The sequence below is a fragment of the Ammospiza caudacuta genome, chromosome 10 (genome assembly GCF_027887145.1).
Source record: "Ammospiza caudacuta isolate bAmmCau1 chromosome 10, bAmmCau1.pri, whole genome shotgun sequence".
Lineage (NCBI taxonomy): Eukaryota > Metazoa > Chordata > Aves > Passeriformes > Passerellidae > Ammospiza > Ammospiza caudacuta.
Window position 1 is genome coordinate 9,545,597 of NC_080602.1, and position 27,233 is coordinate 9,572,829.

Here is a 27,233-nt window from a genome sequence, read left to right on the forward strand (position 1 = left end):
TCCCACCCCAGCTTCCAAGAAGGCAGAGGATCCCCATGATGAGCTCTTCGCTGAAGGGGTGAAGCCCTTCACACTGCAGGGCTGTTTAAGTGCCACTTGAAACCTTCCAAGTGCAGAAAGGGCACCCAGATTTCTGCACCTCCAGCCCTTCCTGCAGGCTTTGGGTGCAAAGCCCTCCCACTGGAGTCACCCCCATCCCCAGTGGACAGAATGCCTCCCTGGGATGGGAGAGGCAGGCAGAGCTGCCAGCAGCCAGAGGCTGTAAGGAGACACCGGCCAGCTCGATCCAATGCCTTTTAAGGAGCGGCAGAGGCTGAGGCATCCTGGACCAACCCCCCAGACTTGTGCAGCCTCCAGTCACGGGGTGCACTCACAGACCACACTGGCCATGCACAACAGCCCCCAGAGCAGCTCAGAGCTGTGCAGGGCAGCCAGGACAGCTGTCTCTGTGCTAAGATCGAGTCTGAAAAACCCCAAACCCTGGTTTGAGCAGAGCAGGGTTCCTACAGAGGCTGCAGCACTCACCCACACAAAATCACAAAATCCCCCAAGTGCCATCAATCACCTCAGTGTCCCCCAGCAACCAGCAGGGACAGCTTCTTCCTGGCAGCAGGCAGAAGGGAGGATGATGCTTTTACACAAAGCCTTCACCAGAACACTGCTAACTCATCCCACCAATTCCCCAGGGCTTTGCTCCACTAACAGAAAAGGTTTTGCTGGTCCAGTAGTGAATTTGCTGGAGAGCCAGCTGCCAGCTGCAGAGAGCAGAGGGGAAAGGGAATGTGCTGCTGGGGAGTAACAGCAGGATGGAGCTGAGGCTGGATCATGGACAGAGGAAATGCATGTGCATGGGTATAGGAGCAACAGCAGGAGCAAGGTGAAAAGGCAAGGATGTATGAAATAGTACAGAGCACCAGAGAAAGCTTCAGCCAAAAAAATAAAGAGGAGCAAGCTGGCCCAAAGACAAGGTGTCAGGAGACAAACAACAGGAGTGGAGCCAGTCATTTCTCAGAGGAGATCAGGAGCTCTGTGAAATTCAGAGACTTTGCCTAAGATTTCTGAGAGGTGAAGGAAAACAAGAAGGCAAAAGATCCCAAAGGGCACCCTCTTCTAACAGGGAGTAACAGGCAAGTCCAAAATCAGCTCATCACTGCCCACAAAGGCTCTCAAAGACATGGCAAGGACGTGACCACCAGCATCCTTTGTCCCCTGTGTCTCAGAGGGGACACTGGCTGACCACACCAATCTCAGTGTATCCAACGGCACAGGCAAAATCAATTCCCTTAAAGCTCTTGTGTAACAAAATTTCCCTTTGCACTGTTTTGCTACACTGATCCCCCACTCAGGGGGGGTGTGGGCACACAGTCCCATGAAGCAGGAGACAACCATGCACCGCTTTATTGGGCAGTGGTGCTGCACACACGGCCAAGGCCGGTCACTGTTCACGTTTGGCACAGGATGGCAGCGAGCACTGAGCAGGGGGCACTGAGGGCAGCCTGCCTGGCACTCTGCATGCCTCGCTGGCCCCAGGCAGGTCCTGCTCACCCCTGCCAGCCTCCTCACCTCGAGCACAGCCATTTGTCTCTCATGGGCAGAGCCAGGCACCCTCACGGAGGTACCTCAAGCCTGCTACCGGATGATTCAGCCCCGTCCTCGCACACACTGCCCCCCTTCCTGGACTCTCCAAGGTCCCACTCCAGTCCTGGCATGCCAAGCTCTGCCAAGGAGGCAGGTGTGGAGGTGTGGACAGCCCCACTCAGCTCCTGGCACAGGGGGTCCTTCCGGTGCCACACCAGCACAAAACCAGAGCACGGGAGCCCCTGGGCGAGCAGGACGAGGGGCCCGGCTGCAGCAATCCCCGACGGCAGCGGCTGTGCCCAGCGAGCCGCCCACGGGCCTGGAGCCCATCCTGGGCACGGCAGCGCTCAGCCCTGGGGATGGGCCAGTTTGGGTGCAGCCAGCCTGGAGCCTGGCTCGTGGGGTGATCCCTATAGGGTACGGATGGCCACCGGGTACAGCAGGGACATGTGCTCGGCCCCCTTGATGGGCAGCTTGCGGCTGGCGTAGTGATGGATGATCTCGGGCACGCTGTCGAAGGGCGGGCTGTGCTGGCCCAGCACGTACTTGTTCTCCTGGGTCCGTGACAGCTTCATGTGCATGAAGCCCTGGCTGCTCCTGCAAGGACAGAGCAAGGCAGGGTTAGGGGGTAGAGCTGGCCCTGGCCTCCCCTCATCTCCTGATCCCCAACACAGGCAGCCTGCCCCTGCAGCTGAGGGGGACACTGCTGGCTCATGTCTGCAGCCATGGCTCTGCTCCTGGCTGACTCCAACAAACCCCACAGAGCAAAGCAGGGACATGGGCAATGATGCTGCACGGTGCCCACCCAGGGTGTGTGTGGTAGGGAAGGCATCACTACTGTAGGGTCACAGAGGGGTACTGGCTTTTGCTCCTTGCATGTGACAAAGCCCCTTTTTCTCTGGTTCTCACAAGATGCCCTCAGCTCGCAGATCTCCGGCCTCACAGTGGCAAACCAGGTTTTTCTCCTTTGGCCCACAGCCAAAGGATTTTTCCTTCCCCCTCGCCCCATGCCACCGCTGCAGGCTCCATAAAACCTGCTCAGCACAGCAAGAGCATTTCCCAGCACAGCACGGGCACGGAGCCACAGCAGGCTGTGCAGGCAGACCCTGCCACGAGCACTGATTCCAAGTGACGGACTAATGGCCCTGTTGCTATTAATTTGCGTCTCCGAGGAGAGCCACAGCCTGTCTGCAGCGTCTGGATTGCACATTATGGCAAAATATTGATGACTTAAAAGCAGACAGGACCTCATCAGTGATGCTGAGCTGCTTGGAGTGCTGCACAGCCCGGCCCCATCCCCCCGGCTGGAGAGGGGCCATAATGGACAGCCCAGCTGCATTAGCAGAATGGCTTTGCAATCCATTTAGAGACAGCAGCAAGGAGCCAGCTGTCCTGAGAGACAGCCACAGCCCCCCAGCATGGGCTGAGCAAAAGCAATAGCTTGGCTGTGTCTTGTGTCCCAGCTGGGAGGGAATGGAGTGCTGCCACACAGGAGCCATGGAGAGCTGACAGTGGCTGTGCTTAGCCCCAGGTGCTCCACAGGACTCTGCCACAAGCTCAGGGATGTGATGGGATCACACCCCCAGGGAGCTGACTGAGGGAACAGGCTGCAAACACCAGCAGCCAGAACAGGGGGTGGGTGCTGCTCCTGCTGAGCACCTCTGCAGGCACAAGGAAGGACACAAAGCTTTGCAGTGTGGCTTCAGCCACCCTCTGGACTCTCCAAGCAGCTGAGGCAATGACATGACCCTGTCCATGACAGCATGGGGCTGCCCACCCTGGACCAGCCAGCACTGTCACAGCAGGGTTAAATCCTTCCAGCTACCTGACCTGCTCCTGGCTGCTCTCTCTTGTGCATATTTTCCTTTAAAGCAACACCAAAGTACTTTAGGTCAGCATTGGAACGCTTTTCAGACCATCTCCTTGGCTGTGCCTCCTTCCTCAAGGAAAAAAAAAAAAGAGTTTAAAAAAACTAATAGAGAGAGCTGCAGACAGCCAGCTTACAGCATATAAAAACATCCCAGGGGATTTTCCTTGAACAGGCTCTACAGAGAAAGGCAGTGGAGTAAAAATCCTGCTCCTGGGGCTGTGGGTTCTCCACAAACTCTGCAAGGACAGGCAATGCCCAGACAACTCCCTGAGGGGCTGGGGAAGGTGGGATATTGCTGCACACCATGGCAGAACCACACATGCCCTCTGAGAGAGGAGGATTTTGCCATAAGACTGAGGAGGATGGCAAAAAGTAAGGGAAAAAACACTAAGAAACAGGTGGCTGGCTTGTGGGGAGGTTATGGAAAGCCACCTTTGGTGATGGAAAGCCACCTTTGGTGATGGAATGCCACCTCCCAGGCTCTCCAACACATACCTGGCTAATGCCAATCCCAAGGCAATGGTGAGACCTCTTGCAGCTTCAAATGCAGCCCCCCAACCAGAAGAAGCTGTTGTTCCAAAATGGCTCACAAGCCAGGGGTAGGAAAAACCACAGAAAATTAAAATATCAGTACAGATTCTAACCAAAAAAAAGGGAAAGGAGGGACCTCTTTCAGAAGGGTTTATTGGCTGATCTGAAAGCTCTAAATGAAGAAGGAAGAAAATGTATTTTCAGTGGAGCTCCTGCCCTGCTTTGGTGCTGAAGGCAACAAAAAGAGTGAAAAAAATGTGAAGAGAGAGCAATTTAATTCACAATTGTGCCACTGGGAAATAAACAGAAAGGCTGAAAGCCCTTGAGAGCAATGCAGGTAGAGAGACCAGTGGGGAAACTCAAAGTATACTGAGAGAAGCACAGGGTTAAGGGGCCTGTTGTTGGGCAGGGATAGCTGAAGTGCTCAATGAATACTTATTTCCCATCTGGCAGGAACAGAGCTAATATAGCTGTCCAGCAGCAGAGCAGGAAGGTATTTGCTCATCCATCATCATCTTCAGACAGTAACAGCTTTGATTTTGTGGATTTGTGCTGCCCCAAGAGCCAGGAAAGAGCTGGATGAGGAGCTGTGGGCAGTTCCCCCCTGTCAGGACACATGCAGAGATGCTTCATGCAATTTTGGCATCCAGGGAATCTGGAAAACTTGGGGAGAATATAAAGATTCCCCAAAAACCACAAGCAGAAACCATGGTGTGCTGTGGGGATGGCAAAGCAGAGCAGGGCAAAGCCCTCTCTACAGCTGAGCAATGGATCTGTGGGCTGGGGAGGCAAAGATGGGTATCCACATTCCCATCAACAGTGGGCTCTTACAAACTTTCTTTTCCCATAAAACTAAGCTACAAAAAAAAAGGGGGAACAAGAAAACAGAGCTGGAAGCTGTAACCAGACACATCTGACTGAGAAGTGAGGCACATCATTTGATCCATCTGAGGGATTATGAGCACTGCCAAGGAAGAGCAGCGGGCCTACAGATTTCCCTGAGAGATTTTTTTTGCGAGACACCAAACCAGAAACCTGTGCCACACCACAGAAGAGTGTGGACTCCATACTGCAGCCACAAGTAATCATCTCAATATGGGCACAATTCACTCGGGGCACCCACCCAAGGCCACCTAAGGGTCACCTGTGCTGTGTGCACCCCCCAGGCCTGGCAGGCTCACTCACTTCAGGGACAGGGAGAAGTCGTTCTTGCTGGTCTCGCTGTTGCGCACCAGGTAACTCGCCTCCTTGCACAGCCGCAGCAGCGTCTCCGCGTCCGTCCGGCTGATGGCCCCGTGGTACCAGCTGCAGGGAGAGGGCACAGGGCACTGCCACGGGCTCTGCTGGGCACAGGGCACATCCTGGCAAGGGCTCTGCTGGGCTGGGCACAGGGCACACAGCTGCCAAGGGCTCTGCTGGGCACAGGGCACACCTGGCACGGGCTCTGCTGGGCACAGGGCACACCTGCCAAGGGCTCTCCTGTCCTGGGCACAGAGCACACACTGTGCCAAGGGCTCTGCTGTGCTGGGCACTGAGCACACACTGTGCCAAGGGCTCTGTTGTTCTGGGCACAGGGCACACCCTGGCAAGGGCTCTGCTGGGCACAGGGCACACAGCTGGCAAGGGCTCTGTGCTGGGGCAGCAAGAGGAGAGGGCCCTGCTGGGCTGGGCACAGAGCACACAGCTGCCAAGGGCTCTGCTGGGCTGGGCACAGAGCACACAGCTGCCAAAGGCTCTGCTGGGCTGGCACAGGGCACACGCTGCCAAGGGCTCTACTGGGCTGGGCACAGGGCACACACTATGGCAGGGGCTCTGCTGTGCTGGGCACAGAGCACACACCATGCCAAGGGCCCTGCCCTGGGGCAGCAGCAATGCCAGCACCTCCCCAGGGACTGCAGCCACACTCAGGGAGAGGGAAGGGGGTGGCATCACTGGGGTTGGGAGACAAGGGGCAGGGACAAACAGGCTGAAATGTGGGGCCAAGGAAGAAAGGAAGGAGCAAGGGTGCCCCAGGGATCCTCATGGTGTGGCCACAGGGCTCCCTGTGCAGTGGGAGGGTTGGCAGCCATGCTGGGCAGGCAGGACTCACCACTGGCTCTCCAGGGGCAGGGCAGGGTCGATCCTCTCCCCAACAAAGGGGCCAGGCTCAGCTGTCAGTGTCTTTGTGTTCTTGAGGCTGCTGGAGCCGTGCCTGAGGACAGCCCTGGCCTTCTCCTCCCTGCAGGGCGAGGTGCGGCCGTACCCCAGCCCCTCCGAGGGACCTGCAAGACAGACAGACAGACAGACATCACACCTGGGATCAGAACTTCCCCTGGCAGGAAGAGCCAGAGCCACTTACATCACACTGGGTCACTTCACACTGCCCCATTCCCCTGGCCTAAGCAAGGGCAGGGCAGCTCTTGGGCTCACTGCAGTGCCCAAGCTGCAGCCAGTAGCTGAGCCCATGGAAGACATTTCCAGGGAGGCTTCAAAAGCTCAGGAGGTTTTGCTGATGCAAAAACAGATTCAGTGGCTGTGGCACAGGGTTAAGTGAGATACAGCAAGAAGAGGTTCCCCAATCTCAGAGGAAGAGGGGATAGAAGGAGCTAAAGGAAGTTGTCAGTTTGGAACCAATGGACACATTCTGCTGGCACAAACAAACGGGGTGAAAAAACAATTCCTCAAGGTGGGAAGGTGATATTTTGACTGCAGGTACCTCCCTGACACTGCCACCTGCCTGTCACCAGCCCAGCCACAGCCAGGAGTGCGGGGGATTGACTGAGCTGTGCCCCAGGGACCTGGCCTCCCACTGCCTGTTATTTCCACGCAGGATGATTTCAGCATTAACAATATCAGCTCTCCTTCCTCCCAAGAGTTCATTATTGCTCCCTGTACCACCAATCCCCTTGCACAAATTACTTATTGATCAGGCAGAGCTGCCACAGTGTGGGGCTGCCAGGGGCTGACACTGTGGCAGCACAGTCACTCTGGAGGTGGCTGAGCCCAGAAATGCCCTAGGACTATTGGAATGCCCCAGACAGAACAACTCTTCATGCTCCCTGGCTGCTGGAGGGGGAGGTAAAAAATAGCCAGAGGGATGTTTTCCTCTCTAGCAGGGCATCCTCTAAGGCAGCTGTTTGAGTGATACCTTTTCCAAGCCCTGTGCAGGTGAGCAGGACTCCAGCCCCCCAGCACTGCAAGGAGGGGAAGGCAGCCATGGCATAACCCACCCTGAGCACAGCCCAGGGAGGAGATGCCTGGCATTATGGCTTGACAAGCCCTGCTTCTGCAGCACTCTGGCTTTTTACCAGCCATGCTCCCCTTGTACATCACACACAGGCTTCAATTTCAACTCATCACCTTAAAAAATTGGGGCAATCATTAAAAGCCAGGCAATCAAACAGCCCAAGTGTTTGCTGGCGGCACAAAGTCATTGTGTTCCAGGCTCAAAAGAAATGCATTGCACCTGTCAGAGGGAGACAGAGGCAGGTGCATGATTAAACAGGATATTAAAAACAAGCCCTTAGGAGGAAGAAGACATCCTTCAAGACGTTCAAGTCACCCCCAGACATGGGAAATAGAAAATGAGACAAAATTCTGGCAAGATAAACTTAATACAACAAAGCAAGGCAAGTCAGAGGGGAAAAAAAAAGAGACCCTGTGTTGCTAAAACCAGGAAAAATGACAAAGTGATGTGTTCATCAGGAGCAGGATGCATGTCAGAGCCACTGTGGGGATAATAAATGAGAGGGGAAGAGGGGAGCCTGCATAACAAAGAGATTAATTTCTCTTGACACCTGCACTCACTGCAGGAAGAGGATCAGAAAATTCCCACCTGCCAAGACCTTTCTTCTTGAGGAGTGATCTCAGCCTGCAGCTCCCCTGGGGGTTTGGGAAACACCCAGCAAAGCCCTGGCAGAGCGGCCACTGCTCTCGAGTGCCTCCACCATCAGCACCACAATAAGGCATCACCTGCAGCCTGTGCTCAGGCCCACCCAGGAGGCAGCAAAGGCCACTCTGGCTTTTATCTTATGGAGCTCTGCAGGGATCTGGGTAGCTGCAGATAAGGGAATCAGTCATGTGCAGCTGGCACTGCAGTGAGTGCCCACCTGGACAGCACCAGTGACACACAGGAAAAGGCACAGCCTGCATCCCAGCTCCCCACTGGTAACAACCCAGTCATGGCTTTCCACAAACTCCCCCCACCTAATGCTCTTGGCAAAATCCTAATTCACCACAGCATAAGAGCAAGGTCCTTGAAATATTAATAAAGGGTTAAAAGAGAAGCAGCAATATTTGGCTTTCATAAGTGAGAATGCCAGCAGCATCCAAAGGGGATTTACCCAGGGGCTCTGTGCTCAGCACACAAAAAAAGGTTTCACAGCAAGGCAAACCTGAGATGACAAAGTGTACCTGGGAGATTTGGCTGCTCAGGATAGCAAAAAAAGAGTGGAGAATCCACAGGGACCTCCTGACACTAAGCAGCAAGGTAATAAAACAGCAGAGGAAACGGAGCAGTGCTAAATAATGAAGAGGGGAAAAAACAGCCCCAGCTTCAGCACTGGGATCTGAATTAGCTGCTAACACACCTGTAAGGGACCTGGGCATTAAAAATCAGTCAATGAAAGAAAACATCACCTAAATACTCAGTACAGTTGTTGAGAAGACCTTAACAGCAGCCATCAAATGTTGGGAATTCAGAGGCAAAGAGGAGAGAACAAAAGGGACAGTAACAACTCTGCCATGCCATGGAATAATGCCCCAGAGCAGCTCTGCTGCTGAGAGCTGAGGCACCAAAGAGACAGTGCCTCTGCAGCAGAAAATAAGGCAGGACAAACACCTGGTGTCCAGCACAGGACAACTGAAGGGCCAGGAGGAGCTGGGGAGGGCAGAGGAGGAGCTGGGGAGGGCAGAGGAGGAGCTGGGGAGGGCAGAGGAGGGGGGTCATGTCTGGCACTGCCCAGGGCAGGCCCCGAGGCAGCCCAGCAGTGCAGAGTCACAGACACGGCGCTGGCACACAGGACCCACCATTGGCGTCTTCGTAGCTGTGCTGCGCAGGGAGGGGGGCCCCGGGCTCCCCATCCGGGGGGCTCTCACTGCTGTCCAGCTGTCCCACCGGCGGGGGCCATGGCAGGTCTTTAATGACCTTGATTTCAACTGGATGGGGGGTGGGGAGGGTGTGGGAAACAGAGAGAAAGAGAGAGAAAGAAAGGGTTTAGAAAAAACCATCAGCAACACCAGAGACCCACAGAGAAGGAGAACAGTTGTGGGGGAAAAGACCTCAGGATTCCCAGGAGCCCTACATCAGCTTGGCCATCTCATCCCCTCCACAGTACCAAGCAGGGACGGGCCTGAGGTGGGGCACATTCCCAAAAGAGAGACCCTGCTCCACCCTCTCTGGGGTTTGGGGGAGCCTGCGATCACCCCATTCCACATACTTGTCTGTCTGGGGGTCTTGACCAAGTATCCCATTGCCATCTGTCCTGCCATAGGTACCTCCCAGTGACCCACAGGGTGCACATTTCCCTGCCAGGCACCAGTGGGTTGCAGCCTTGTGCCAGTAGCAGCTGCCCATCAGCAGAGGTCTCATGGACCCCTTGGCATCACTGGAGAGAAAAAATACCCCACAAAACACAGCAGGATGTGCCCTGGCTTCACAAAAAAATGGGCAGCAGGTCCCACAGCGTGGCCCAGGGAACAGCAACCTGACTCCCTTGGGACTCAGAGCAGGCCTGAAGCACCCTGGCCAGCAGCCACATGTATCTACAGGTGAGCCAGACCTGTGAACACACCACCTCCACCCAGGGATATCAAGTAAAGCAGCTCATCCAGAGCACAGACACCTCAGCACAAACCCAGCCCAGCAGAGCACTGTTCCATGATGGAGCCTGACACACCAAACCCTTGGCACAGGGTGCTGTGGGACCTGTACCCCAAGCACAAGTGACACTGTGACACTGTCCCCAGCACACACATCGCCCAAACCCAAAGGGTGAACCACTCCCCAACCCCAAATTTCCACATGTGTCTCTGCCATCATCTCCACACAGTGGCACCAGCCTGAGCACCCTGAGCAGCAGCTGCAGCACAGCCACACAATGCTGCAATTAAAATGCATCCTAGATAAGAGCGCAGCAATTAGGCAGCAGCGGCAAGGAGCCAGTGCTAATGCACAGCATGGATTTCCTCATTACCAAACACAAACACAATCGATCCCACAGCATGGATAAATAGGTCAGGGGGCTGGATGAAGCCTCCTTGGCTATCCTCCTGCCCTGAGGAAGGAGGGATGTGCTTGAGCCCGGGGTTGAACCCACCCCTGCAGAGCAAGGTGTTAATTTGCACCAGAGGCTGTGATCGGTCAGAGCATGGCAGAGGCAATGGGAGAGAGGTGTTGGACAGGTTACCAAGGCAGGTCTGTCCATCACTCTGTCCAGCCTGGCTCCCTGCTCAGAGAAACAGCTTCTGCAAGAGCACAATACTCCCTGAGCTATGAAAATGCACAGACCAACATTACTGACCCCTAGAAGATGAAGCAACCCCAAAGATCCAGCTTCACAAAAAGTGTTGTTTGCTTTATGGCTGCTCCCATCGCTCACCTGCAAAGGCTTTGGAGATCCTCTCCTTCTTCCATTCCCAGGGCTGGTCATATTCCTCTGGTGGCCTCTCATCATCCTCAGGCAGCCGGGACTCCCTGGGCCTGGGGCAGGCCGAGCAGTCGCCGTCCATGTCCAGCACAGGCTCATAGGGGGTGTCATAGAGGGGCAGCGGCCGTGCAGGAGCCTCCCGCAGGCCCTTCTGGCGGATCTCTGCCCAGACAGGAGGGAAAGGACATGAGCCTTCTGCCAACACAGCCATGGTCCCCCCCAAAACGGTGCTAGGTGACAGGGATCAGTGTCACCTGTGGTGAAATGGGGCAGGGAGCATCAGCAGACGAGGAGACAGCACGCAGCTGCCAGGAGCGGGAGCACCAAGATGCCCACAGCCCACTCCTGGCAAAATGGGGACAGAGTACCCTGAGCCTGATTTCCTGCAAGCAGTGAGGCTGGGCTTCTCCCCTGGACCTCCAGAGTGGTTGGTTTAATAAAATGCCCATCCCTCAAGCAAAACAAAGTCTCTCCCACAGGCACAAGCAGTCTCTCCACTGCTTGCTGGTTTTTCCAAGAAATATAATGGACTACTTGAAAAAGCCACATGAGCTTTCCAGAAACCACTTACTCCAGGAAAACCACAGAGCTGCAAAGCAGAGGCAGAGCCAGCATGGTGACCCTGAGCACTGCCTTCAGGAGCACATGCTCCCAGCTCACCACAGCTTTCCAGCCCCACACAGGCCCACTGGGGGCCCTGCTGCTGCAGCAGGCACTGCATGTTCTGGCCCAGTCAGTCCTAACTGAATTAAACAGCTCCCACATCCATCTTAGTTTTAAGCCAGATGCATGGAATGTCAGGTCTCTCCTGACTCCACCTGGCAACTGGGGTCCTGGGGGACAGCACCTCAGGGAGAGATGTGCCTGTAGTGCTCAGACAGTCTTTGCATGCTCCTGCAAACCCAGTGCACAAGGATAAAGCTGGGAAAATTCGCCTGCAAAATGGCTCTCCCCCACCAGAACCATCACCCAGGTTTGCCTCATGTGGGGGCTGCAAGGAACAGAGTACAGTGGCCACCAAACTCAGGGACCAGAGGTGTAAAGAGTGGCCTTTGTGTGACACCTTCCACCTTACCAGCCATCATCTTCTGGGCTTCATAGGGCTCCATATATCCATCATTCTCCATCACCTTCTCCAGCCCTGCCTGGCTGCCTGCCACCTGTGCTGCATCAAAGGGATCTGCATAGTCCTCCAGAACAGCCAGCTGGAACAGGGCAAGAACAGGAAAAGGGTTAAGGCACTCTCTGCCTTTACTGGCAGGTGGAAGGCAGAGCCCACCATGAGCTCCTCCAGCAGCAAGAGAACCCAAACCCACACTGTGGCAGCCCTGCAGAGCCCTGCAGGCAGTGACAGCTTTCCAGGCACCAGCAGTTCGCTGTGGAAATGCTCCAGCCTTTGTCCTGAAAGCTGAGATGGAGCCAAGCAGAGCAGAAGGCAGCTCTGCCCCTCCCTCACCACCAGGCCCCACCTGCCAGCACCCACACGCATGGCCTGGCTGGTCCCCACTGCAGCACAGGGCTGCCAGCAGTGCTGCACCCCTCCATGGCACACACATGCTCTCCTACACAGCCACAAGGTGGACAAGGGGCACAGATCCCAAACACGGGGTGTCAGCTGGCACTGGCACAACTAGGAGCTCACTGCTGATTTTCCAGGGCTCCTGTGCACTCATTCGAGGAGCTTTTCTTACAAAAAAGCTAAGAATAGCCTATGGCTTCCTCTCCAGAGCACCCCCAGACACATCCCAAGTTAAGTCAGACAAGATAGAACCTTCCTCCAGGAAGCCAAAGCAGGAGCTCCTCAAGTGCCAGGTCACAGGGTCAGCACTAAATTCCTGAGATTTGCACTTATTAGTGAAAAGGATCCTGCAGTAGGATATGGGGCATGTCCCAGAGCTCAATCCCCTCCAGCACTGCAGCCACATGCCTGCTCTAGCATCTCAGCAGCTTCCCATCAGAGCACCCCATGACATGGCCCTGCAGTCCCCAAGAAGCCTGGAGCTGTACATCCACCTCCACCCCGAAGCCTGCTCCCAAAGTGGGGCCAGGCAAATTTCCAGCAGCGATCAAATGTACCCAAGCACCCCCCAGGACACACACCCCCAGCTTGGGGGGATTTGCTGCCACAAAAAGGGCTGTGCAGATGTCCCACAGCAAGGACCAAATGTCCCAAGCATGGTGTGGCACCCACCTGGTGCCAGGCTCCATCCTCACCACGATGCTGCCCTGCTGCTGGCCAGCCACGGGGACCATGGCTGCTCACACATCCCTCTGCAGTTCCAACTATCAGCTCAAAACAAAAGATTTCTCCCTCCTTCCTGAGCAAAATGCCCAACAATAGCCTGTGACAGAAAGCCCAGCAGGAAAAGGGAACAGGAACTGGAACTGTAAACATCTCCATGCAGTCCCAAGACTTGGCATCCCTGTGAGCTACATGAGGCTCCGTGCCTGGCTCACCAGCTCCTCCCAAAATGTCCCAGCTCCATGGGGCATGGGGAACAGGGTCAGCTCTCAAACCAAATGTCCCAGCTCCATGGCGCATGGGGAACAGGGTCAGCTCTTAAACCAAATGTCCCAGCTCCATGGCGCATGGGGAACAGGGTCAGCTCTCAAACCAAATGTCCCAGCTCCATGGCGCATGGGGAACAGGGTCAGCTCTTAAACCAAATGTCCCAGCTCCATGGCGCATGGGGAACAGGGTCAGCTCTTAAACCAAATGTCCCAGCTCCATGGCGCATGGGGAACAGGGTCAGCTCTCAAACCAAATGTCCCAGCTCCATGGCGCATGGGGAACAGGGTCAGCTCTCCAAACCTGGTCCCTCCATGCCAGGGCACGAGCATTGCTTGTGATCACCCCCAGACTGCCCCAGAGGAGCAGAACAGGGCTCACACATGGGAGCTGCAGGTGCTCTCCCCTCAGCAAGGCAGCAGAGGACAGGTGGTGTCAGAGCTCCACCCCAGGCAGGGGCAGTGAGCCAGGACAGGGCTCAGGAGCAGCCAGCCCCAGCTCTGCAGGGGGAGACAGGCAATCTGCTCTCACCTCCATCATCCCAGGGGTGACAGGCATCACTCAGGCCCCATCAAGCACTGGGAACACAGAAGAGCAGAGCTGAGCCCAGGGGTCTGAAGCCCTCTGCAGGGCTGATTTCCCCAGGGCAAACACAAGTCCCTGGTGACTCTGACAGCTGCTTGGCCAAGCAGGACCTGTTTCCCACTGCTGCCTGAGAGATCTCAGTGAAGCTGCTCCAGACAGGACATCCCATGGCCTCTCCCATAGAGGCTCTTGCTGCACCTCAACCCCTGCAGAGCACAGCCCTGTGACAGCAGCAGCACCTTCACACGTGCGCTCCAGACAATAGCATGGGCATGCCAGCAGAGTCCCTGCACACACAGATGCACCAGCTCAACAGCCAAGGTGGGTGACTGGGCTGTGCCATGCTCAATGCTAACTTTAGCAGAGCTCTCGTGGCTCCAAGCATGCTGGGGGGCTGTGAAATGCAGTTTGCTGACCCTCCTGGGGTTAGCTGTCTGTTCCTCAGGCCCCAAGCCCAACCTGACCACATTCAAACCTGCCATGAACCCCCTTTCCTAGACAGGCACAGACCTATCGAGCTGCTGGTGCCAGTCCTGGACCCTCCCTCTGCACCACACACACAGCAGCTCCAGACAGGGCCAGGAGGCCTCCCTGCATGCAGTGGTCAGTGTCAGAGAATCACTAAGGCTGGAAAAGACCTCCAAGACCATCAAACCCTTCCTTATTTCCATATTTCCAAATGTATTTCCTTGTGTTTAGGCCTGGCTCCCCAGGGAGGAATGCACAAGCTCCAGCAGGCTCACAGAGTGGCCCCACACAGATGCTTCCAGGTCTAGAAAGAAGAGGATGGTGGAGAATCTAACAGGTTTCTGTCAAGACCCCTAAAACTGGGTATTTTGCCTGCAGAAGTTTGCAGAGGCACTCAGCAGAGATTAGATGGATTTTGTTGGTAGAGGATGTGGTTTGCTGGGTTCAGTTTGGACCCAGAGCAAATGGCTCTGGTTAGAGGCAAGCTCCTTGGGTTTGGGGGAATTTGCCACACTGGTTTGCTTCTCCACTGCCTCAAGGATGCCACTTGATAGGAGCAAGGTCTCCCAACTGCAGGGTGATGAGAACATAAATCCATTTGTTTTTCACATGGTTGGATATTACAGCAGAGAGCCACAGAAAAGGTGGGAAGGGAATTTCTGCCTCCAGGAGCATCACAACCTCAGGATGGACAAGCAAGCCCACGAGAATGGTGCCTCAAGCCCCAGGACTGAGGGGCTGGGGGCTCCAGCCAGTGCCAGGAGTGGGGCAAACAGCAGGGATCCTGCAATCACTGGGCACATCCTAATGCCCTTGCACAAGGGGCTGTACCACGGTTGCCCAGGAAACTGAATCTCTGACATTTCCTAATCTGAGTTCTGGACTTTATGAGCCATGCAGGGCTCTCAGCAGCAGCCACAGTGCAAACTGCTGCTCCCAAGAGAGGGAGGGGGCACAGCCCTGGCAGGGCAGCTCACAGGGGTGCCCTGAGCCCCCCCCACTTTGCTCCAAGGCCAGGCATTTCCATGCTTTGCTCATGTTCCATGTTGCTGAGAGAGCTGCTCGCTGCCTGCTGATCCCAGCACACGGCTGTGGAGGCATTGCCTGCTCGTACAGAGCACAAGCTTTGCTAGATTTGAAATAATTTGGGTGCAAAGCAAAAGCATGACGTGCAAAGCCACCATCCCAGGGCAGCTCTTGGTGCAGACCAGTCCTTCAGGGAGCAGCCAAGCACCACTGGCACCTGGACACACATCCTGCTTGAGCACAAGTGTTTTTCACATGTTTATCTGCCACAGCAATGCACACTCAGACCCCTGCTGCAGCACTGAGGCTGGTCTCACTCTATTGTACATGCCAACAACAAGGGGGGGGGGGAAATCAAAACAAAATTAATGCAAAGAACCAAATCATCACTGGGTTCTCACAGTCAAACAGCTTTTATGCTGCCCACCAGTGAAGGTGACAGATCACAGCTCTTCAAGAGCATTCACAGCTCAGACAGCAAAATCCCGGGGCAGAGCTGGGGTTCTTTGTCCCAGAAACATTCTACCTGCCACCACCTTCTGCCACAACAAGATGTTCTACTCCACACAGAGGTTTGCAGAGGATTCCTGGGGAGATCCTCCCCCTTAAAAACGAGTTTCCTGCCCTAGAGGTAAAGCACATTTGGGGTCTCCTCAGAAGATTGGGTAAATACATCGCACAAACTCCGTCAGGTGCAAAATCCCTCCAGTTTTACACATCTGGAAGCTGGGCTTTTGGCAGACGCGGGAGCCAAACCCAAAAGCAAACACAGAGCTGACCTTCCAAGAAGGGTCTGGTGCAGGGCCCCCAGGGACAGGTGGGCTGGGCAGGGAGCTGGGGCTGCAGCCGTGGCACAGGGGAGGGCACACACACAGCACAGCATCGGCAGCGTGTAAGATGACTCAGATGGAGGAGCTCTGGCAGGAAGGACACACACCCAGGAGCTTCCTGAGCGGCTGTTCCCACACCCTGCAGCACTGAGCCTGCACTCCCAGCAAGCACAGCACACTGCTCCTGGTGGGCACAGGACAGAGGTGTCCTCAGGCAGATCCCCCAGCCCACCCTCAAGCATGCCCTGGGTCCCTCAGTGCATCTCTCCCCACTGGTGCTGCTTCTTGTGCCTAATCCAAACCCAGCAGGGACAGCACCTCCAGAGTGTCCAGCTGGCTCAGGTGAATGGCACAGGGCCAGTCCATTGCCTACTGCTGTGGGGAAAGGCCTGGCACACCAAGCAGGCCGAGGAGGACGTGTGCTGTCCACACCATTTCCAGCAGAGTTTGGAAAGCAGCACAAGCCACGGCAGAGCTCGCTCCAATGCATCCCCACAGGATGCTGCAGATCCCACAGAAAGGGCAAAGATGTGACAGATGTGCTACAGCAGCAAAGCATCGCGCAGCCCAGGCAGCAAGAATTCCTGTACCAAGATGTTCCTGCCCTTTCCATTCTCCAGAAGAAACACGACAGCTACAGCAGGCACAGGGTGCCCAGGGAGCACAGTCAGCCCCCAGCCACAACAAACCACACGGTCTCAGCCAAACCACACAATCAGGAACCAGTGACTGCTCTTCCCACTTGTCTCCATCCTAATCATCCCCACTTGGAAGGGCTGCATATTTTATTAGAGTGATTTTCCCCATCTATCATTAACAAAAACCCTCTCTGCTCCAGCAGCTCTGTCTGTACACAGAATTGTGCTTCTCCTTCACTCTCCAGCATCACCACAACCCCAGGGGTCTGCAGTGTCAGTCCCTGCAGCAGGCAGGGAACAGTGCCCACAGCCTCCTGCTAAGCCTGTGAGCACTGAGCCCTGGGCACAGCCATCACCTCAGCTGAGGCTCCAGCCAGCTTGACACCACCAAGAGCAAGGGTCACAAGCATAAGTAACCCCCAGCAGGCACTTCCATCCTCCTGTACCACCTTCAGGAAGAGCCTCCATGATGCTGGAGCTGTTGGGGAACCCTCCCACTGCTCAGCCCAGTGGATGAGAGCTGCAAAGGGCTTTTCAGCCCAACACAGCTGCTCTACATGGTGGATGCTCCCTGGCTCCTCCAGGAAAACTGTATTAATGGACAGCTGCAAGCGCTATCAAATATTTCCACTTTTAGTCCGGTTTTGCCCAGGCTCTGGAGCTCTGTGTCCATCACATATAAGAGCCCTAAAGAATTAGAAGTCTCCTCCCTACAGTGGCATGCAGGAGACCATCAGTAATCTAATCACTGCCTATCTTGGAAAAATGAAGGGTCTTCAGCCTAGTGCCGTTTGAGCACAGCTTCCCCGAATGCATCCCAGCTTCTGACTTTTCTCCAAACTCTTCAGGTTCTCCCCAACCTTTGGGTCCCCAAACAGCCTGGCTGTACCTGTCAGCAGTCCCTGCTTCCTTCAGCCCTGGCTCAGCCCTTTGCACATCACAGCCTGAGTCCACACGCTCCTGCTCTGATCCTGCAACACATGTTCCAGACAAAAAAACATCCAGATTGCCTCAGCAAACCACAGCATCACGGTGGCACCTCTGCTCCCTACTCCCCCCTGCCATTCTCCTCATCCCCCTCTGCTGCCTGCAGCAGCCAGTTCACCCAGCTCACAAGGGGAGCTCTGCTGGGCCACTCGAGAAATCTCCCAAAAGCAATTACTCAGTACAGGCAACTTCCCAAGATCCACCAGCAACAAGTTTTTCTATCTGCTTAAAACATTCCCTAGCAGATTTTTCCCGGTGCTCATTTCATTGTGCCGCCCGGCAGTGCCAGGACCACGGATGGCATCGCTGACTGTATCCGCGATTCCCTCCGCCAGCCAGATCTGCAATCCCGTCGAGTTCGCCTGACAAGCCCCGTCTTGCAGGCGGCAGCGCTAGCGGGCACTAATTACCCCCTCCTGCCTTTATTTGCGCAGTCCCCGCATCAGCCTCTCCTCCGAGAGCGAGGCCCGGCACCGAGGGCCGCAGCCCCGCTCGGGCATATCCTCCACCAGGTCCGGTGCCACTCAGGGCCCGTGTGCCATGGGGAGCTCCTGCCCAGCTCCTGCCTCTCACCGGGGATGTTTCTCGCCTGCCTGGCAGCTCCAGGCTCTGCTCTCAAGCCTGGAGAAGCCGGCGGGGGGGGGGCGGCAGACAAAGAGGCGCTGAAGCTCCTGACAAAGCAGCACGGCATCTCTGGGGGTCCGGCCGCCGCCGCTGGCACGGGCAGGCGGGCAGGGGAGATCCGCCGGGCACGGAGCGCTGCGAGGCCCAGGGTCAGCGGCCCCGGCCTCGGAGGGCACCGCAGACAGTGCTGCGCTCCTCGGCTTCCCGCTGGGGATCGTATCTGCCGCCCGCGGGAGCCGCAGGAGAAGCCGGGGCCGCCCCCGGTGCCGCTGACGTGTGCCCGGCATGTCGGGGCTGCCGGGGCACAGGGGAACGCGACACGGGAGCCCCGTGGAGCCCGGCCGGGCCCCCCCGGGTGCTCGAGGATCCCAACCCCGCTCCTTACTGCGGTGCCAACAGTCTGGCGGGACCGCCGGGGCCATCTCTGTGACAGAGAGGCTCAGGCTCCACCTGCCCCGAGGGTCCCGGTACTGCCCCTCACGGCAGGGGCCGAGGCTGCGGGCGGTCACTCGGGACCCCGCAAGTGGCGGGATAGCGCGGGGAGAGCACCGGGGCCCCGTGTCGGGGCACTCACCTCCTGTGGCGGCTCGTCGGGCGCTTCGGGACCGGCCGAGGGCGAGCTGGGGGCAGCCGGCACCGCCGGCGGCGGCGAGGGGCTGGCGGGCACCTTTTCCACCGCCTCCACCTTGATGAGCCGGTGCTTGGGCGAGACGTAGCGGGGCCCGTCGGGGGCGGCGGCGGGCGGCGGGCCGCTGTAGGGGTCCTCGAAGTCGCGCTCCTTCTGCAGCCGGTAGGCCGCCACGATGTCGGGCTGGGCGGCGGCCAGCGGCTCGGCCGCGCCCCCGGGCGGCAGGGGCGGCTGAGGCGGCGGCCCGGCGCGGTAGTCGGGCTTGGGCGGCGCGGGCGGCGCGGGCCGGGCGCTGCGGAAGCCCAGGTGCTCGCGGAGCCAGCGGGCCATGGTGCCCACGCACTGCGGGGCCCCGCCGGCCCCCGCCCCGCCGCTGCAGCCGCCGCGCTCCGAGCCGGCCGCTCCGCTCAGCAGCATCGGCGCCGGCGGACTGAGCGCGGCGGCGGAGCTCGGGGGGGGGCGCGGGGGAGGCGGCCAGTGCCACCTGCCGGAGCGCCGGCTGCGGGGCCTCCCCCGCCCCGCCCGCCGCACCGCGGCCCCGCGCCCGCTCCCCCCGGCGCGGCCCTCAGCGCGGCCCGGCCTCCGCGGCCCGCCTCCCCCGGGGCCCGCCCCGCTCCCGCCGCCTTCCGCCGCGCCCGGCCCTCCTCACCGCTCCGGGCCGCCCCCCCGCGCCCGGGCTGAGGGCTGGCGGCTCGCTCCCGGCGGGCCCGGGCCCGATCCGGCACCAGGGGAAAGGCCCCCGGGGAGCAGGGCGGTAAGGGGTCCCTCATGGGATCACAGGACGTGCTGAGCTGGAAGGAGCCCGCGAGGGTCGTGCAGTCCCGCTGCCCGGGAGGTGTGTGGTGGGAGCAGCCCCGTGCGGGACCCCCGGAGCAGCTCGGTCCAGGGAGACACTGAAACACGAGGCTGTTCTGAGGACCGCCACAAGAAACACTGCGGGAAGGGGTGAGCAGGGACAAGGCAGGGAAGTGCTGGGGAGGAACGCTGAGCTCAGGCTGGATGTGCAGAGACATAGGAGTGAGCGTGCAGGGCTGATCCCCAGCACGGGGACTGGATGACATCCCCTGGGATGCAGCGGGAATGGGGCACTGGGAGCAGTCTGTTGGGGCATGGCAGCAGAGCCACAAAAAACACACTAACACACGTTCTGAGTGCTCCTCCTGGACACTGCCATCACCAGCCGGCGGCTCACCCACCACTGAGACCATCTCCCCATGCTCTCCAATGCCCCAGCAGCCCTGTCTCCAGATCTATGCCCCTAAATCCATCCCATCCCTTCCTAAATACACACCATCACCCAAACCTGCTTCCAGGCTCCCAGGCTGAATCTCCTGAAGGCCATGAAGAAAGAAAAGGAGCAGGGACAGGTGCCACAGTGTGTGTCTGTGCGTCCTCACACCATTAGCCATGGCCCTGCACAGTGTGGGGACAGATGCTGGGATCTTGCTCTCAGCTGGGCAGAGAAGTTTCTCATGGTGACCTCCTTCCTACCAGCCCTGTGCAGGAAGGACAGTGAGGATGGGGCTGCAAGGAACTGAGCTTTCTATGCCAGCCTGGCACAGTACATGCCCAACATATGCCCAACATGTGCCCAGGGAGCCCACTGAGTCCCACATTTCCTGGTTCCTTGAGCACACTCCTGCTTGAGAAACACATCCAAATTTTCCAAATTTGCCAGGTCCATGTGGACACCACAGGAGCTTCCTCCAAAGGGAGAAGACAGCCATGAAACCCAGAAAACAGCGCTGGAAATTTCAAAGCATGGGGATTGCAAGATGCAAAAGGCAGCAGGAGAAAAAGCATCTGTGAGGAACAAAGTGATCACCAGGCAGTGTTTGCAGCAGTCTAGCAGCAGATCTCGTTCCCAAGCTCTCAGATGGAGATGAAGAGACTTATTAAAATGCAGAAAAGACAGAGATTCTCAATAAATTTGCCTGTCCAGCATTTGGAAGGAAGCAGGGCTAATGGCACTTGAGATTGAAAGCACTTCCACCCTCTATTAGTAACCAAGGAGGATGTTCAGCAGCAGCTGTAGGAGATGGCTCTTGTTAAATCCTCAGGCCTGGCGAACACACGCTCAGTGTCTCCAGAGAGGGGATTGAGCAGGGACCTAGCTTGTGGTGGTGTTTGTTTTTTCAAATACTACCATATTAGAGGAATTGCAAAGGTTCTTCCTTCTCATCCCGTCCTGGCACATGCCCCACATCGCTCCCTCCTTGGAGAGGCAGCTGTGCTGGGCTGTGCTGGGGTTTGACAAAGTTCTGTGGTCCCTGCCCATGCAGGATCCTGGCACCTCCTCACCATTTGCTGGGCCTGTTTCTCTTCCAGGCTGGCCCAATGTAGCCCTGATCTCTGATCTGTGCCTCTGAGGGATCTCCTTCTCACCTCAGGCTTCAGCAGAGCTTGGAGGGGCACCAAAGTCCCTGGACTCACCCGAGCCCTCAGATTTGGGCTTCCCCTTGGCCAAACCTCCCAGGCAGCAGCACAGGCAGCAGGTGGAGAGAGCACAGCTGAGGTGAGAGCCCCCTGAGAGACTCCTTTGTGCTTGGGGAGCTTTAAGGAGCTCCAGAAGGAGACCAAATGACCTTACCACCTGCAAGGCCTGGCACAGGCACAGGCTGCTCATGTTCTTTTCTGCAGTCACCACAAGAGGCTGGTGACATCGCTCTGTTCACAGTGCCTCACTTCAGGCTTGGAGGAGCAGTGGCAGATTTCTACATTCTCCTGCCAAAGCCGGAATCTGTCTGCAGCTCGTGTGCAGCTCGTGCTGCTCCAATCCCAAGTGTTTGCACTCTCCCTACCTTATTCCTGTCGGGACCCAGGTTTGGTGGCTGCGCTGCAGAGACTGACCCTGACACCACAACGGTGACTGTGATGCCACTCTGCCTGCGGGTCACTGTGACAGATGGCTATCATGGGGTGCTGCAGGGACTGGCAGATGGGAGAGGATGGGGGAGCACAGACTGCCCCGCTTCCGTGCCAGACTCCACATTTCAGCTTTACTCTCATGCATCCCCAGGTAGGACGTGCAGCCTGGGGGCTGCCTGCTGCTGGCACTGCCCAGGAGGGAGGGAAAGATGGCTGTGAAGCTGCACACAGTCCTCAGACAGGAATATAACAACCCATGGCTGTGCAGAAGTGATTTGTGGTTCACTCTGAGGGAACAGCGGAGGCAGAAGGGCTTTCTGCAAGGATGCAGGGCTGGTCCTCTGCACTGGAATCCGCTCCCACCCTGTTCTCCACCTCTGAAGGCTCCAGGAGCTCTTTGCTGAGATCTCCAGGCTGGTGCTGACAGCATTGCCCTTCCTCTTACCAAGGGAGCTGCTTGCCTGGGTAAATGCAGACAGGTCAGAGCACGCACCAGGAAGAAGGATCCAGGTAATGTCTTCCGGGCTGCTGCCAGCCCAGCAGAGAGCTGAGTGCATCCTCATCCATCCTCCGGGGCCGAGGAGCCGCTTCAGCTGCCTGGAGTGTTCCTGGTGCCCACCCCGGCTGCGGGCAGGAGCCCTGTGTGGCAGCTGGGCCAAGAGCAGCACACAGCATTCCCTGGGCTGAGGAGGGATGGTGCCAGGTGTCATGGCAAAGCTTCCCCTCTGGTTTAACCTCGGGTGCTGCGGGCACAGCAGCGTCCCCCAGGCGGGCGGCAGCAGCTTCCTGTGACTCAGAGTCCCTGCCCCTGCACACTCCCGGCTGACTCAGCCCGGCTCATGTGGGGGCTGAGGCTGGCACTTCCCACGTGTCACCTGAGTCAGGTGCTGGGTCCACCCCATGGACTGCAGGGAAGCCTGCAGCAGCTCCTGGATCTCCAGCTGCTTCTTCCACAGCTTCAAACAAAAGCCATTTGCAGGGGGTTTGGAGTGGATGTGTGCCCGCTCCTTTCCTCTCCGGCAGCAACCCATATCCACCCCACTGTGCAGCACAGCAGGGACCAAGGGGATGTCACCTCTGCTGGGTGACAGCCGAACCATCTCCGGGCTCCGGGTACAGCAGGGGACGTGAGGACTGGAAGGTGGCAACTGTGGCACCAGAATTGCTTCCTGGGAGGCAGCCAGGGAGTCCCAGGCTGATAAATGACACATCTGTTCTCTGCAAATGAACAAAAATTGGCATACGGAGGAGGAAACTGGCATCGTTAGGGAACAGATGGATAAATATGACATATTGGGGAAGAGTTGATACAGCTCTCTTGCAGTGAATTTCTCTTTTCCACAGCGAGTGCTTTCTTGGAAAAAGCCAGCAGGCCCCTGAGGTGATCCAGCAGAAGTTCCTGCATTTCCACACGCAGATCTTTGACAAGATGAGGTCAACGGCAAAATCTGCAATAATATTGAATTATTCTGGAAATTGTGGATGCGTGCTGAGCATTGCAGGAGGACTTTGAGAGGCTTAGGAAGCTGACAATAAAATGAGACAAAAGCCAGTGTTAGGGGAAACCAAACCCAGGCTCTTGTCCACGGTGATGGGTTCTGAGACTGGGAGCTCTGACAGTCTGTGAAACTGTCCCCTCAGCAAAAGTCAAAACCTCAGAGACTCTCTGACAAGCTGATAGGAAGGGTCAGCAAAAAGGAGAGATGAAATCAGAGATGTCACTATTCCCTAGCCAGTCCCAGTCTACATGCATTTCTGGTCTCCCTGTTCCAAGGATACAGCAGAGCTGGAAAATGTGCACGGAAGGGCAGCAGGAGGACCCAAGGTCCCTGCACACGGGGTCCCTGAAGGAGCAGGGCTCTTTGGCACAGGAAGGAGACAGCTGGGATCACAGAGCAGAGATCTGCACAGCAGGGGGAGGTGGGAGAGGCTGCAATAACAGTGATAACACTCAGCACACAGGGGCCCTCCCTGCCAGGGGCTGCTGCAGATGCTGCATGGTTTAGGAACAAAACCACACAAATCCACAGAAAAAAATCCATAAATACATATTAAACACAAGGACTAGCACAAAGGAGACCTGTGAGATTTTAGAGGCAGGGATGGTGTCCAGGGGAAGTGTTGCTGCACATTTGCACCAGGACACCATCAAAGCCTGGGCAGGATATGCACAAAGCAAGTGGAACACATTTCTGCAGGCACTTTTTGCAGCTTTCCAGCTTTTCTGTGAAAAAAACCAATTTGTTATGCAGTTGATAGTATAATTGAGGCAATGCTAATTGACCAAAAGAAGAGATGACAGCTTGCTGAAAGACTTGGAGCCAGATCCATTGGTCATCACCTGGAGCCTGGTCCCAGCCTCTGCTCTCTGCACTGACAACCTCGAGTGTCAGCACCCCGAGTGTCACAGCTGCTCTGTATGTGGTCCATCATCTCATTAACACTTTGACGAGGTGTGGAGAGCACTGGGTAACTTCATTTCCACAGGTTCAGGTGCAGCATCCTGGAGACAGGACAGTGAGAGAGCTGCGTGACAAGAGAGGAGAGAAAAATGACTGCAGGATTGACACCCAGAGGGGGGAAACACTTCTTTCACTGACAAATGCAAGGTTTGAGGGAAATTTCCAAGCAGCCATTATGCAAACTCTTTGATGTTTTTTGGGTTTGGGTTTTTTTTTGTTGTTTTTTTTTGCAAAATCATTTTGTGTGGGCTCAAGTCCCAGAGAGCTGAATTATCCCCACTCAGGTCTCATGGGGACAGGGGAAGCAAGACACAGGAGCTTTCCTGGAACAAAACCAGGATCATGACAGGAAAACCTCATGCCAGATGCTGGCTTGGTGGCAACAGCTCTGTGATATCATGCAAATTGCATGGCCTCACCCAGCCAGCCACTCCACACTCTGACAGCCAGGTGGATGCTCTGGGGGCTTCAACCACAGCACGGCTTCAGTCCCTTCATTGCTGGCCCCCCATTTTTGGCTTTTATTTGCTCCTACCAAAGGGTTTGATCCTGCAAGGACAAAACAGCATCCAGCTGGGATAAAATGCCTGAATCCCTCCTCTGAATGAATGAAGGAAATGGGACCAGCTGTGAGAGCATGGATCTGAACTCAATAGCAAGTGGTAAAGTGGAATTGATCGGGGCTGCCTGCCCTCATCGATCTGAGGCTGAGCAAACGAAGGAGCTGGAGCATTTGCAGCTCAATCAGAGCCATGAGCTGCTGGGGGCTGTGCTGTGGCGCTGGCAGGGGACCTCAGTGCCCCAGGAAGGGGTTAATGGTGGGTTTGATTAATCCAGCTGCAACAGCCATGCTCTCACAGCTGGGTCCTTCTCCAGACAGTTTTATGTTGCCTGTGGGCAACACCCACCCTGGTATCTCCTTATATCTCTTAATAGGGCTGTCATCAGCTGTCAGGAAGATGGGCTCAGTGCACAAGAGCAAAGCAGTGGCCATTGCTCCCACAGAGAGGGGATCAATCGCAATTGCCACCGGCCCAGTTTCTCTGGAAGGGCTGAGAGGCAGAAAATGAAGGTGAATTCAGAGATGAGTGCAAGAAGTGGGGAGGTGAGGGCTGGCAGGCTGCCTGGCAGCTCATGGGGGCCTGTCCTCTGCCCATTTAGCAGCACAAGCCTGGGTTAAGGCTGGCTGTGTGCAGGCCATAAATCCCTGCAGCAGGAGGAGGCTCCTGCTGTGCACAGACAGTGAGAGCTGGGGCTGGCACCTGGGATCAGGCAGGGCACACACAGACATGCCCAGCATTTATTTAGGGCTGCAGGATGGCTGGATCTCCCCTGGGACACTTTCCTCACGTTCCGTCTTCAGCTGGATGCTGGACACACCAGGGAAGAGCTCAAGAGGCTGCTCTGGGCTGTGTTCCCTGGGTTTTGGACAGGACAGCTTTGATACATCCCTGCTCCATACATTTTGGGTACCATTTTCTTTGATTTCTGAGCGTTGGAGCCAGGCAAGGGCATGTCAAAATACAACCAAGCAGACAATCTTTCTGTTAGATCCTGTTTGCCTTCCCTTTCAGTTTTCTTGCAGACTGGAAAATATCCTTTGAAGTTCAGGCTTTGGAAGAGCCAGGACCCACCTCATGTGCTGTTGTGGGCTCATAAAGCCTCTGGAGAGCATCACAGCTGAACACTCGTGTCAAGGAATGCTCAAGTTCTTCTCATTCAGGCCTCAGTGCATGTCTCATGAGCTACAATCACAGAATGGTGGTTTGGGTCAGAAGAGACCTTAAAGCTCATCTCAATCTACCCCCTGCCATGGGCAGGGACACCTTCCACTATCCCAGGGTGCTCCAAGACTTGTCCAGCCTGGCCTGGAACACTTCCAGTGATGGGGCAGCCACAGCTGCTCTGGGCAATCTGTGCCAGGATCTCAACACCCTCTCAGCCAAGAATTCCTTCCCAATATCCCATCTGACCCTGCCCTCTGGCTGTGGGAAGCCAATTTCCCCTTGTCTTGTTACTCCAGGCTTTGTTCAAAGTCCCTCTCCAGCTCTCCTGGAGCCCCTTCAGGCCCTGCCAGGGGCTCTAAGGTCTCCCTGGAGCCTTCTCTTGTCCAGGTTAAGCCCCTCACTTCTCCCAGCCTGGCTGCAGAGCAGAGGGGCTCCAGCCCTCAGAGCATCTCTGTGGCCCTAGAAGAGGATGGTGGGGACAGAATGGGATCAGGTTGATGGCAATTGTCTCCCAGTTCAGGTGTTTTGTCCTTCACTCCTAAATCCCACACAAACCTTCACTTTCAAGTTGTCCCAGCCCCAGAACCTTTCCCTGCTCCTGCTCCAGCATCCAGCTCTGCCCCAGCAGCACCCGTGGGATGCTGGCCATGATGGTAGAGTTGCTCTGATTTCCTTAGGAAGAAAGGTGGGATTTCCACAGCAGAGCAATTTCCAAGTTGGATTAGTGGCCTCTGAATAGGCAGAGAGGACAGCACTGGCTTGCACCTCTGCTTTTCCATCACCAGCAAAGGACAGAGAACCTCCTCAGATCCTTCCTGCCTCCCCAGCACCAGCGCTGCTGCTGGGGCTGCTTCAGCAATCTGTGAGAAAAGAGGAGGTGGTGGGGATTGCTCTGCCTCCCAGCTGCCTTCCTGAGGCTGGGAAAGGAGACCAGGGCCTGCCCCAGTGAGGGAGCAGCTGGGGAGGCTGCTGCAGGGGCAGAGCAGCCCAGACAGCCGTGCAGTGATGAATTGCCCTTGCCCCTCTGCCACCTGCAGGATTTATATTTGTGCCACAGAGTGGCAATGGCTGGGTGCAGCAGCACTCTCTGTCTGGCTGCACTGGTGTTTTGACATTCCAGGCACCTTTAAAATCCCACTGAAAGCAACCCACAGGCATCAGAGGGCTCAGAGAAAGGACATTGAGGGGCAGAGCAGGGTGGGAAGAGCCTGGAGCAGCCATCCTGGCCGGGTGCTGACATCCCAAAGGGATCAGGTTCCCCAGCAGGCACATGGGG

General features: G+C 56.5%; 1 protein-coding gene across 2 annotated transcripts; it reads right to left on the bottom strand.

Annotated features, from left to right (window-relative positions):
• On the bottom strand, positions 1-19,245 carry SHF (Src homology 2 domain containing F). Of its 2 annotated transcripts, XM_058811470.1 has the most exons (7): positions 18,847-19,245; positions 11,681-11,810; positions 10,558-10,767; positions 8,987-9,115; positions 6,069-6,240; positions 5,165-5,284; positions 1-2,175 (listed from the first exon to the last, which is right to left on the bottom strand). In XM_058811470.1, the coding sequence occupies exons 1-7, from the start codon at positions 19,228-19,230 to the stop codon at positions 1,989-1,991; spliced, it is 1,332 nt and encodes a 443-aa protein (XP_058667453.1). In that variant the 5' UTR covers positions 19,231-19,245; the 3' UTR covers positions 1-1,988. The 2 variants fall into 2 exon arrangements, with proteins under 2 accessions (XP_058667453.1, XP_058667454.1); XM_058811471.1 differs by lacking the exon at positions 8,987-9,115 and having other exon boundaries at positions 18,847-19,230.
• Between the last annotated feature and the right edge of the window lie 7,988 nt (positions 19,246-27,233).

Bases quoted from the DNA above. Each gene is read 5' to 3' on its own strand.
- SHF (XM_058811470.1), bottom strand. From the start codon at position 19,230: ATGGCCCGCTGGCTCCGCGAGCACCTGGGCTTCCGCAGCGCCCGGCCC. The intron at 6,241-8,986 runs GTGGGTCCTGTG...TCTGTCTTGCAG, and splicing joins CAGCTACGAAGACGCCAATG to GTCCCTCGGAGGGGCTGGGG. The intron at 2,176-5,164 runs GTGAGTGAGCCT...CTGTCCTTGCAG, and splicing joins GACTTCTCCCTGTCCCTGAA to GAGCAGCCAGGGCTTCATGC.